Source organism: Toxorhynchites rutilus, chromosome 1 (assembly GCF_029784135.1).
Source record: "Toxorhynchites rutilus septentrionalis strain SRP chromosome 1, ASM2978413v1, whole genome shotgun sequence".
NCBI lineage: Eukaryota > Metazoa > Arthropoda > Insecta > Diptera > Culicidae > Toxorhynchites > Toxorhynchites rutilus.
In genome coordinates this window covers 164,833,769-164,847,550 of record NC_073744.1, presented here as the reverse complement: position 1 = coordinate 164,847,550, position 13,782 = coordinate 164,833,769, and the positions used below count along the sequence as shown (strand labels likewise).

Sequence of the window (13,782 nt, the reverse complement as noted above, 5' to 3'; positions counted from 1 at the left end):
GTTATCGCTTGGATATAGTCAATCTTAATATTATTATTAATATTACTTAATAATGTTATTAAATGATTCGCTTGGCACCGGGAGCGCTAATTCGGTTTACTTGGTTTGTCGCCGGCCGTTCTTGGCATTATCGGGAAATTACAATCTGTTAAAGTTTGCCAATCTCATCGATAATTTTCATAGGTTATCGACTCTGTTCCCTCACTGCCATGAAATTTCGAAGTGTAGTATAGTAAATATATAGTATGTATAGTAAATGAATGCAATTTTTCATTCATCGTGAAGAATCGTATCGTCTCTTTCGTCTGCAATGATGTCAGGGCAAAAGTACTTATGAAATCATAAAAAACGGTGACGTGTACAAGTTATTGTTACCAAACAAAACACCAACAGAATGCAAAAGATACTGAAGTACTGTCGTCGGCCACTGAGCGATACTATGCTCACGACATCACTACCGTGCGACTGTGGTTACGCCGGACGTTGCCGTGTTAATGAATGACTCAAAAAATAGGCCTAACGTCATGTGTATTGAAATAAACTTAATATGAAAACTTTTTATGTATTAACACTATGGTAAAATGTCATACGGTAAGTCAAATATCTTTGATGTGATGAATAGAGTCTCTAATTTTTCATAAACCTGTGAAATATTGATATATCCAAAAAGCCTGCAACAAAAATAAAAAGTATTTTACAGATATGTCTGTGAATTTACAAACATATTTGTATACATTTGAAAAAAAAATAACAATTCAATAGTAAAGTAAAATGCATGAACGATATGTTCCGATGAACAATTGCAAATACAGTAGAACCCCGAGTATCCGCGGAATAGTCTGGCTAGGCCACCGCGGATCACGAAAATCGCGGATAACGCAATAAATGACTAAACAAGAGATGCAAATACAAAAAAAAAGACATTAAGCATGATAACTATGTTTTATCAACACAGAAATCATTAAACTATCCATCTGTAAGGTCGTGTACACCAAAAGTCATATAATGTGAAAGCCATGACCAAAACAAAAAAGCAAAATCCTACCACTCATTGATAAATTCCGAGAAAGTCCATAGTATTGCTATGGAACTCGCTTTCGCGGATAAACCGCACCGCGGATCATCCGCTCGCGGATAATCGAGGTTCCACTATATAAATATATATATATAGAAGGTACATTTGAATATGAAGTAAAGTTCTGATTATACGCGAGCGTAGCATGAGCAAATTTATAACACATGTGAATTGGGGCTCTTTTGGTATTAACAAGTTCTTCCGCATAGTAACTCGATGTTGATAATTCCTTAATATTTTCCTTCGTTGATCGTATTGTTTTTACATATTCACGTTGGAGAGCCTTAACCCTTCTCTTCGTTGATCGAGGCATTTTAATTGAATGTAATACTTTTCCGTTTACTGTTTTTTAAAGCATACGCAGCCGTGGCAGTGTTTCGAGCTCTGCAATACAATTTTCTTAACCAATGTTAAAGTTGCTAAAACTTACATTATAGACCCATTAAACGTCAAAATTATAATTGTATTGATATTAACTCAATTTTATTTTATCGATTTTCTTGACATGAACAGCTATTACTGAGGAATAACATTTTATTGAGTGGTTTTTATATCTGTTTCGATGATGCTGTCTGGCATCAGTGTCGAAAAAATAACGATGCTTTCACCAATACAAACAAAACCATTGCCGAAAATTGAAAAATGAAAATTCAACTTTCAGAGCCCTAGCTCGAGTTTCCCGACGTTTTTCACTATACAATGCGACAGCAGATGAAAATTTAATATCTTGTGAGTAATCGATTAGAGTTTGGTTGATATTACTTGATGGGAAGTGTGCGAAAACGATCATTTTCTTCATACTGTTTCGCAAATTTACTGATTTTAGGGCGAGGGGTGAGGGAGGGAGATGAGCGCTATTGTGGCAGCCATTTGTGGCTAGCTTCTTCCACCTTCACCTTAGATTAACGTGACCAGACGTCCCGCGTTACGCGGGACAGTCCCGCATTTCAACAAAATGTCCCGCGTAAGATTACGTCCCGCGAAACGTCCCGCATTTGGCAAAAGACACGAAAATGTCCCGCGATATCAGTATATTTCAACATCACAATTTGATCATGTTGATTTTCTTAAATGGATGAACCTCAAAAAAAATATTATTTGGCAGACTGTTTAAGAGCGCTTCTAATGCATCCTAAGACTAATACGTTGAGCTGGTTTCATCGCACCGACAGTGGGCTTTTTGTGTAGAGAGTGTCAACTGGAAGCGACAGCAAAAAAAATGGAAAATTATTTTTATAATTTTTTTATGATCCGCAGGGACCAAAGCGAGTCAAACGAAAAGATCTTCTTTGGTCCCCTAGCTCGGTCAGGGCCTAACGTTTTAAATAAACCGGAAGAACTGGTGTACACTCGACAGGAAGAGGGAGGGTTGTTTGATGAAGTATCCTGAATAAAGCGCTGGGTGGTCTAACGGAAGTTGGCCGGAACCTCAACAATGGCCGATGAAAAGATGTGTGTCGGCGTGTTCTTTTACATTTTCGTGGCTTTGGTGGTCGACTGTCTCTCCATTTTGGCCATTTGCCCAAAAGTTTTTAACGGTTGCAGCTGGGGAGTGTTGAGAAGGTTGGCGGTCTTCGCGACAATGTTTATCTCCAGCCGATCCATCCTCCATCTTTTGGCATAATGGGCTGATCCCAGGTTCGGCATAAATACCACATCACCTTCGCAACTTCCGGCAATCACTTCGTACTATATATCTCCCCGTTCACCATATGACTCGATAGAGGAGAGGTTTGGACATTCGCTTCACATCTGTCAGAGAAGGACCTTCTTCGAGAACTTGATGTGGATGATATATTCGAAGTCATCGCTTACCTGGGGAACGTGAAGTACCCGATCCCCTGCCATTCGTTAAATTCTAGCATCAAGTACGCCTCGTCTTTCATTATAAGCACGGAAAGAAGTTTTTCACTTCTTTCGCCGGAAAGAACTTTTTCACCAGCACCTCAAGCTACTTCTTGGGTGATTGCTTGCTGCTCAGATACGGCCGGTCTCGTCTGATGCTTCCACATAAAAATGTCCAGTTTGGTCAGATTCTCCTTCACCATTTGGCCGGTTTGGCTTCGATCTCCCGGCTTAAGGAGCAGCAGGGAGATGATGTTGTAAATACCAGATCGGCTATATCTGGCGGACACAATGTGCTTCAGGATGCCCAACTCCTTCGCTGGGGGGGTGGAGCTTGCAGTATGAAAAAATCATCAAGTTGCTTTACAGTGCTGCTACTGCGAATCAACAGCCTTGAATCATTTTTGTTGTAGGCTTAATAAACGTAAGATTTAAGAAAAATTTCGAGCATTCCATTCGGTAATACTCGTAATTTTTTTTCAAAGAAATTTGGAGAATTCGAATCGTGCTTGCCAGGCGTAATTGTTCTGATTGAGCGAGTGATTTTCAGGCGTAAACAAAATCTAAACCACCGAAAAATCACAACTGAGTGCCGATACTTAGAAAGAAATAATACATATAAGTTCAGACTCGCTAAACTATGGTTTATGTTCACATAACGTATATACATAACGTTTTGTTAATTGTGTCCCGCGTTAGACCTCTGACCATCTGGTCACTTTACCTTAGATCAAATTAGTACTCTATGTAAATGAAACTTTCTCTAACCTACAAGTGGTAAAAAAATGTTCTACAGAAATTGTGTCTAAAGATAATTTTAGTTATTGAAACTGCCTTCGGGTTGACTAATCTGATAGAGACAAGTTTGCCTCATACAAACTAATGTCGTATCCAGATGACGACACCGTTCCGCCGTCTTCGCGAATGTATAGCTTCGACTGTACATTCTACTAATGATTGTATTACCAAAGATTTGGTAGCTTATTTTAGTAAGCCATTTTTTGGGTGTAGGAACTCTCCGGTTTGCTCGTCATTTGTCCCCCGTTCGGGAACAGCTGAACCAATCGCTCTTCCCTTTTCGTTGATTCGCTAGTTTGATTGCCCACCGAGTGGCGAATATTTTCTTGAACTTATTCAGCGCCGCCATATTGGTATCAGTTATGAAGGTGAGGCAAGTGTTTTACGCATACAGTGAAATATTCAATGCGTCATCGCATCTAGCTTCCTATCCGTACACGCCTGCATGACGCAAAAACCACCAACACCCGCATTTGCATGAACTGTACTCAAAGCCATTGGCAGTTGAACCAAAAGAGCTGTCAGTGCCGCGCCGTTTTCCGAAGGTGGAAACTATTCAGCGTTTTCGCAAATACCACCATCATCATAATCAGCAGCAGCAGTCGAACAGCTTTGCTCTCTTTGCACAGCAATCGCACCAGAGCACGGAGCGATCAAACGAAGAAAGGAGTACGAGACCGTGTACGGAGTGAGCTCTACGAGCGCTACGAGGAGCACACGAAGAAAGGCTAGCGAAAAAAGCAATCGAGGAAGGAAGGAAAAAAGTGAACGCGTGCGTGTGTGCTTTTGCAAATTCAATATATTTCGAGTGAGCAGCAGCAGCAGCAGCCTAAAAGTGCAACTTTTTCCACAGGGGGAATACGGTGGCCACGTCGTCCAAGTTGGCTGCAAAATCGGACAAGAAAAACGGTTCGGTTTTGATCGTCGTCGTCGCAATCGTTCTCTACCTACCCTTGGTTCCCGTTTCCCCTTTTCATCCAGTGCACACACATACACACACACACACACCCGTGTACCTTTGCTCCCTCCCTTCCCTTCAGCAAATCCCGACCACCATTCTCGTCCTGCTCTTGCCAGAAGCAGCAAAAACGACAGCAATATTGGTGTTGGTATTGTAGTCAGCGGCCATCAATCGAGCGAGCAATAATATTCAGCAGCAGCAGCAAGTGTATTGATCAGAGACGAGCGGCGCTCTGCGCTCTGAAGGTTTTTTTTTTTTACTCGGATCAGTTTTTCTTCCTCTTGAGATTTTCTCCGTCCGTCCTGAATAATTGCGTGTCCGAAGTTAAGAAGCAAAAAGTACGGGGGAAAAAAAAAGAACGGGAACGAGTTGGATGAGAAACGGGAGGAAGAAAATCTTCAGGTTTCAGGAGGGTTTGTGTGTACCGTAACCAAACGGTGTGGAAGTGGTGGTGTGGAAGACGTGAAAAAGCAAGTTTTGTGAATTCGATTCGATTTCCGAGCGTGTGTTTGTGTGCGCATTCGTTTGTATTATTTTCTTTCCCTCATGGTTGTGTAGATCCTCTGAACCCTAGCAGGCTCCGCCGCGGAAGCGCAGGGATTGTGTGTCCCTTGTCGAGAGAGAAAAAATAAATAAATAAATAAACGAGCAACCCGAAGAAAAAAGTGCATCCTACAATCTGTCAAAATGAATGAGTTTATCGTGGGAAGCAAGTATCGGATCATACGAAAGATCGGTTCCGGCTCGTTCGGCGACATTTATCTCGGAATCAACATTACAAATGGCGAAGAGGTCGCCCTCAAGATGGAAAGCCTGACGGCTCGCCACCCGCAGCTGATGTACGAGTACAAGCTGTACAAGGTGCTGATCGGGGGCGTCGGAATTCCACACATCCGCTACTTCGGCCAGGAGCGGAACTACAATGTGCTGGTGATGGACCTGCTGGGGCCCTCGCTGGAGGATTTGTTCAACTTCTGCAGTCGCCACTTCACCATCAAAACGGTCCTGATGCTGGTGGATCAAATGATCGGCCGTCTCGAGTACCTGCACATGAAGAACTTCATCCACCGGGACATCAAACCGGACAACTTCCTGATGGGAATCGGCCGGCACTGCAACAAACTGTTCATGATCGACTTTGGGCTGGCGAAAAAGTACCGCGACTTCCGGACCCGCATTCACATCATCTACCGGGAGGACAAGAACCTCACCGGGACGGCCCGCTACGCCTCGATCAATGCCCACCTCGGAATCGAACAGAGCCGCCGGGATGACATGGAATCGCTCGGGTACGTGATGATGTACTTCAACCGGGGTTCGCTGCCCTGGCAGGGACTGAAAGCCACCAACAAGAAGCAGAAGTACGAGAAGATCTCCGAGAAGAAGATGTCCACCCCGATCGAGCTGCTGTGTAAAGGGTTCCCGGCGGAGTTCGCGATGTACCTCAACTACTGTCGCAGTTTGCGATTCGACGAGGGACCGGATTACATGTATCTGAGACAATTGTTTAGGTAAGTGGTCTTGTTGGTTTTTTTTTTTTTAATATTTCTTTGCGATGTTTGTTTCGATTTACTTTTCTCGCTCCGCTGGCCAACCAACCAGCCAGCTGTTTTCCTCTGCGAAAGTTAATTCTCCTATTTGTTTTTTTTTCTGTTATTGCTTCTGTGGCGTGTTTACATCACCACCGCGACTGCCGTCGCCGCCGCCCCCGCCACCGCAATCGGGCTATTATTGATCGGTTTGAGGTTTTGAGCCACACTCCGACTCGTTTCACCACAAAACCCACTGTGTGTGGTGAAATCGGCTGTTGTTTTGTAGGTGTACGGCACAATTGTGCCGATTTTCCTCTGTTCATAATGTAGACCGTTATTTCTATAGCTTTGAAACGCTGTACAGAGAGCAATAAGTTCAAAATTCGGGATAATCTTTCAGAAATAAAACTGAGATCGCATTCCATAAATGAAACCATTGGCGCCATCTATCGACCAGTGGTTTGTTTTGGGCTAAGATAAGATCAGACAATAGGGGGTCTTTTACGGACCAAATTTCTGTCAGATACGGACCAAATTTCTGTCAGTCGTTCTGATTTCTGATTGGTCGATTTCGATAAATTTTGTAAACAAAATCGATTTTTCCAGTGTTGCCAATAAAAATAAATTACGTTGGGTTTGTATTGAATTTAGAAAAAAAATGAATTTAATTGATATTACGATACTTAGTTTAGAGGAAATGTGAAGGAATTGTATACACGTTTTACCTAATTATTTTGTTACTATATTTTGATTGAATTGAAAAATTTATATATATATATATATATATATATATATATACATCCATTTCATGTCAAACCGATATAGTGCTCCTCAGATTTCCATGAAAAGTGGTAGTTTCTTTCTTTATTGCAAAATATTAGACCCGTATTTTTTATTTTTTCGTTAGGGTGACCTTTTCTTATTTTAGGGTGGTCCGAAAAATCATTTTTTTAACTTTTTCCTAAAAGTGCCTTTTTTAAAAATTCATAACTTTTGAATCACTGAACCGATTTAGATGATCGATATATCAAATTGAAGCCAATTAATCTTTTTTGGAAAAATATTAGGCTTGCCAAGAAATCGAATTTTGTTTTCGTAACTATTGATTGTAGTTGTTTTTTGTTATTTTTATGTTTTTTGTTTTTATGTTTTTATATTTTATGTTTTTTCTTGAAAGCTGAGGATATATTACATAACATATCTCGATATCAGATAGGCTTTTTTGTGTTTTTGAGTGACTTTTCAAAGTTAACCGGTCGTCCGTAAAATAATTTTTCCACTCTTATCCAAAAATAATTTTTTGCAAAAATTTATTACATTTGAACTACTGAACTGATTGAGATGATCGACATATTAAATTGAAGCCAATAAGCCAATCTTTTTTGAAAAAATATCACACTTACCGGAAAGATAGGATTCTAGTCGCATAGGTCTAGTCTAGTCACATAAGAATATTGAACGAAGACTTAAAACATGTTAAATTTACAAAATAATGACTCTAAAACGAAAAAAACACCTCCCTAGAACCCTCTTTCCAAGTTCAATACTTTTTTCAATATTTTTTCTATTAAAAATCTACCTCATTGGCTTCAATTAGATTTATTGATCATCTGAATCGGTTCAGAGGTTCAAAAGTTATGATTTTTTGAAAAAGTAATTTTTGGGAAAAAGTGGAAAAATGAGTTTTCGGACAACACTAAAATGGAAATGGACATAAGTTTAGTTTAATAATAATCTATTTGGTTTCTGATACTAATATATTTTATTTCTACCATGCCATGCTCCTGCTATCAAATTTTCGTTTCCTTGTTTTTTTGTTTTCTCCGCTTTTTAAACGAAAAGATATAATTTTTTTTATAATGTCATTCCTTGTTTTTTCACAATGGAATAAAGTGGATGGCAAAACATACATTTCTCCTGCCATTTTCTTCGGCAAATCAGCTTCGTTAGGTTCCAAATGCGATTTCATATTTCGGAATAGAATTTCCATTGCTAAGAAGAAATTAAAAGTCTCATCATTCACTATGCAGATGGGAGAGTTAGAAGCTGTAGCTCGCAAATATGAAAAAAGAGACGGTTGATACAATCTAGGTTGTGTTTTGCTGACTACCAATCTCTTGTTACACTGCTGACATGTTCTTTCCCGCTGAATATTTTTTTTGATGATGAAACCAGCTATATAGAACAACGAATTTTGTTCTGTTCTGTCGAGAAAAGTTTTCGCTTCATCGACGGTGTACTCATAGTCGAATTCAATATTCATATCATCCACATTATCACTAGAATTAGATGGAGCTGAAATTCGATATGATGTCGATGCTGCTTCATTGTCCATCAATTTCTGGGCTGAACATTCTTCACGCCGCTTTGATAGCAAATCTATCAATCCAATAAGATGTTGTTGTGTATCGGCTGTATACGAAGCATTCGGTACTACGGTCATGTATTGCGAAAGAGTCACAATTTTCAAGTTATTGCTGAATTGCAATGGAGTTGGGCGTCGTTGCTTTGCACGAATCAATGAGAAAAGACTCTCCAGACAATCTTGGACGAACCGCGATGTAAATATTTGTGGGTGTCCTTCATGCAAAAGCCGATCTGTCAACCTCACAATTGCATTCGTGCAAACGATTACACTTGTTTGCCATGGTTTCCAATGTCCGTGTCCTACTTGGAGATCATACATTAACCGCACCATGGTCTTCAGATCAGCGATATCCTCGTCATATTTCATAGGATCATTCAAACAAAATACTTTTTCTTCTGCCCTATTATTGATAAGCTCGAACCATCGAGCAAAGTCTTCTATGAAGCATGCGGTAGTAAGAAGCTCCGGTAATTCTCGTATTTCCGCATGAAACTTCAATGCTGCAGCCACCGTCCTGTTGCAATATTTTGTTGCGTTGCATACTTTCATTTTATCTATTGAAGATGTTCTGTTGTCTAAACACACATCCGAGGCCGTTAGTCTGTGACAAAGCCGCAACGTGTTGTTTATTTCGGAGTTCACGATTGTGGTTAAATGGTCTCGATGAACAATATTGGATGTTAGCTTTTTTTCACGAACATACCAATCCGGAACTTTCAGGTAGACATTGTTCAACCAGCCATGTACTGTATTTTTAAATACGTGTACGGGATCGGGTATGATCTCTAGCATTCTGTTCTCAGCGTTTGGATGAGGTATCGCAGCATTTAATGTCTCATTTTTGCGACGAATATCGATCCCCAAATCCTTCCACATGCGCTGGTTTTCGGACCCGGAATCTGTTGTTATAAAATGGACACGCAAACTGATTCCCTCTGCTCTTGAAACTGCAGACAATACAGCATTCTTCAAAAACTCTTTTTGTATAGAGTTGCCGGTGTACTCGAAAGCAACCACCTGTTTCCAGCGCGCTGCGATTCCAACTAGCATGAATACCAAAGCTTTACAGGCTAAAGTTTGGGACAAAGGAAGCGTTGTTGTTCCAACAAACTGCTTCGTATTTTGGCAAAACTCATTTGCCTCGTCTATGCTCATTTCGTCTAGAACCAATCCGCAGTCCTTTTTTACCTACAAAATATCATTTCATATATTAACATGCGATGAGACATATGATTATAATTACATACCAGGACTGAAACGAACTCCTTCAATTTGGCGTAGTAGAGTCCTCGTGGATGGGAACGGGAAGCCTTTTTGAATAAGCTTGTCGTATCCACCTTGACATGCAAACCGAATTTGTAAATTTTCCGTAATCGTTTCATTGGACCAACGTTTCACTTTTTTAACCTCTCCTGTTAATAGCTTAATTTGATCTTCTCTGAAAAGCTTCTTCAAGGGTTGTTTTCCACGAATTCTCGAGGTCAGATATCCGCATTTTTTCTTCCATTGTTTTACAATTCTATTAACGTTTACATCAATATAAAATATTAGAAAATAACATATTTTTTGACACACTACCTTTTCAGCTTGGAAATTTGATGTTTCAAACGAAATATTTCTTCCTGTAGTTGTTTATCTCCTTCATATACGTCAACCAAATCATAATTGTTCTCAATACTTTGTATCTCTTCCCATTCCTCATTCGCGGATGCAGCTAAGGTCGGAATTTTCGTAACTCCATTTTCATTGTATTTCCCATCAACAAAATGAGCCTGTATATATAGTAGTATTAGGATATGTTTTAGAATTAGTTTTTAATACTTACGCTACATATTCTTGTGCTTGATTTGATTTCTAAAAATGGAACTTCTAATTCACTGTTCACGCAAAATCGAATCCATTCTTTCCGAATATTTTTGTCTTGAGGGAACCGATAAAATTTATACTCAGGATGAGTATCCGTCCTTCGCTCACAATTTAAGGCTTTACACTTCATTTTTATTTTTGAATTACGTTTTGTATGAATAAAATGGCTTCCTAACGTTGTTTTGGTTGTATTCCTGCTCATATAATAAGATAGAATGTTTTGGTTCAGACAATGAGAATCTGCATAACGCTGTAACGGTTGTCAGATTAGATTTATTTGCTAAAAAAAAATCCCAAATTTGTTTTGGAAACGATTATATTATAGATATGGGTATTTAAGACTTATTTTATCCTTTTAAAGCATATTTTTGAGATTGTCTATTTGAAAATATGCAATAATCATTGAATTCGCACCAACCAAATGTTACGATTCATTAAAATAGAAATTTGAAAAATCCGATATTTTATAATATTTGGCAGCTCTGGCATCTTCATGTCATGGCTTCGTTTTTGGACGACGAAGAAGAGTAAGAAGCCAGTTGTCTGGTCTTGTCTTAGGTTTTGGGTAGTATTGCGAATTTTCCTTTTCGAACTGACAAAGTTTGTTGGCAGTTCAGTGCAGGGATGCCAGGTGATTTTTTCAAATGTCTTCACATGGTACGAAAAAATGTCTTCACAGTGTGGGTCGGAAATGACGAGGAGCAAATAACGCGACGAAATAAATCAATTAAATTTAACTTTATTTCTGTACATGTGTTTACATACGTGAGGATACTTTTAGACTGACTTTTCTGCACTTGCAGTGCAGCCAGGTGCTAGGACGACTTATTGAATAGGGTCACCACATATGCCCCTCCAGTTACACTAAGAAACGAACTCTGTGTCCTGATTGTGTAACTACGGTTTTAGTGTCGTCCTGGGGATGACGCGAGATGCTTCCATCGCATATGAACGCTGGTTTTACACGGTCGATGGATACGATATGCTTGTTTCCTCGAATTGAGATTTCGAAAAATTTTCCATTCCTTTTTAAAACCTCGTAAGGTCCCTCATATGGTTGTTGGAGCGGCTTCTTTACCGAATCTACTCGCAGAAGGACATGGCTACAATCTTTCAATTTTTGGTGTACAAACGCTTTTTCTTTCGCATGGTGGATCGGAACTGGTGCATTTAACTCGCTGAATGTCTTGTGCAAAAAACTTGATAGCTCTGAACGATCGATGTTTGTTGTTTTTTTTTATCCCATTTATTTATTTAAGGCTCATTAGCATTAAATAAAAAATCATTAGCTGTAACAGAGCCGAATTTTAATCGTGTACATGTCACATGGTTATCATATCTATAATTAGCACATTACACAGTTGCCGTTCGCCAGTATTCCTTCTTTTACCATTACATATGGTACATTCACACAGTAGCCATTTAGGCGTAAGAGTATTCTGTCTGTTCTTCCATTATCCAGTGGGACCACCGGACAGCAGAGACAGTTGATTGATCATTGTTGAGTTATTTATAGAACAGCAGCCCGATGTGTCTTGCAGAGCAGAGCAGTTGTATGGATGAATCGATCTTATTTCGACCGTGGATCGATCTCCATCGCTGATGATTGTTGCGTGGACGAAGCTATTCTGTAACAACACAAAGATGGTCAATGAGGGTCCTGAGTTTTGAACTCACGATCGATCGCTTACTAAGCGAACGCGCAACCAATGTGGCTACGGAGACCCCCTACATGTTTGTTGTTGGATGGTCGTAGAATTCTCCCGGAATTCTGAGGGCTTGACCGTACACCAACTCTGCAGATGAACATTTTAAGTCTTCTCGGTAAGCGGAGCGAAGTCCTAGTAGTACTAAAGGAAGCCGATCATGCCAATTCCGCCCACCGGCACACATGAGGGATGCTTTTAGAGTTCGGTGAAATCTTTCGATAATTCCGTTGGACTGCGGGTGGTATGCAGTGGTACGTATATGATGTACACCAAGCAATCGCGTGAGATCCTTGAAAACCTCTGACTCAAACTGCCTCCCTTGGTCTGATGTGATCGTCTCTGGAGTCCCAAAACGAGCTATCCATCCTGCGTAGAGAGCTTTAGCGACGGTTGGCGCAGTCATTTCGCTAAGTGGAATCGCTTCCGCCCATCGCGAGTAACGGTCAATGATGGTCAACAAATAACGATTTCCACAAGAAGGAGCAAGTGGTCCAACGAGATCGATGTGGATGTTCCGAAAGCGAGCTTTGGGTATATCAAAAGTAGATGAAGGTGCTACGGTGTGCCTTGTTACTTTTGATAATTGGCACTGCTGACATGTTCTCACGAATTGGTTGATATCTTTGTTCATGCCGGGCCAAATAAATCGAGCGGTGATCAACCTTCTTGTTGCACGAGCACCTGTATGAGCTAATCCATGAAGTTGTGTCATTACGCTGTTTCGATGGTTTTCTGGAACATAAGGACGAAGGTTTTTGTTAGTAGATACATCAACAACCAACGGTGAGCGCAGATGAGTAAATGTCCGAAGCTCGAGTTTTAAGGAAGAATTGCTCGACGACAGAATTTTTTTTCAATTGTTGGTCATTTTGTTGATCTTTAGCGATCGCATCAAAATCGATCCCGGTTGTTACCGCATCAACTCGAGAAAAAACATCCGCAACGATGTTGTCTTTTCCACTTATGTGGCGAATGTCACTTGTGAATTCCGCTATGAATGCCGGATATCGCTCCTCGTGGGGGAGACGGCTACTCGGATTCGTGGTCAAAGCACAAGTCAGCGGGAAGTGATCAGTGAAAATGGTGAATTCTCGTCCTTCCACTAAATGCCGGAAGTATTTCACTGCTAGATGTGCAGCAGTTAACTCTCTACCAAAAGTAGAGTACTTTTTTTGACTAGTAGAAAATTTTTGAGAGAAAAATCCAATGGGTTTCCAGCTTTCACCATCGTATTGTTGCAACACAGCGCCCGCAGCGCTGTTAGATGCATCTACCATGAGCCCAAGAGGCTTTGATGCGTCGGGATAGTGAAGCAATGTTGCCTCGGCTAGCGATTGTTTGCATCGTTCGAAACAATGAGATGTTTCTTTATCCCATGAAATTTTTCTGTTGTCGTTTTTTCGATTGTCAGGAATTAGCTTTCGTAACTGCTCTTGAACTTCTGCAGCATGTGGTACGAAACGTTTGTAGACATTAATCAATGCCAGGAACCGGCGCAAATCCTTCACCACTGTTGGTATCTTATATTCAAGAACAGCGCGAACACGTGATGCAATGGGACGTATTCCGTCCTTATCAATCAAATATCCTAGAAACTCTACCTGCGGTTTCGAAAAAACACACTTTTC

At 40.3% G+C, this 13,782-nt stretch overlaps 1 protein-coding gene across 5 annotated transcripts in view; it reads left to right on the top strand.

Annotated features, from left to right (window-relative positions):
• Window positions 1–4,274: 4,274 nt before the first annotated feature.
• Window positions 4,275–13,782, top strand: part of LOC129771459 (casein kinase I-like) — a 91,093-nt gene continuing 81,585 nt past the window's right edge. The window contains exons 1-3 of one of the 5 annotated variants that reach the window (XM_055775139.1): window positions 4,275–4,490; window positions 4,572–4,924; window positions 5,238–6,190. In XM_055775139.1, the coding sequence (XP_055631114.1) occupies window positions 5,367–6,190 (824 nt within the window). In that variant the 5' untranslated portion in view covers window positions 4,275–4,490; window positions 4,572–4,924; window positions 5,238–5,366. Of the gene's footprint in view, window positions 4,925–5,237; window positions 6,191–13,782 lie in introns of all 5 variants that reach the window. The other 4 variants (XM_055775148.1, XM_055775155.1, XM_055775129.1 and 1 more) reach the window with 4 other exon arrangements.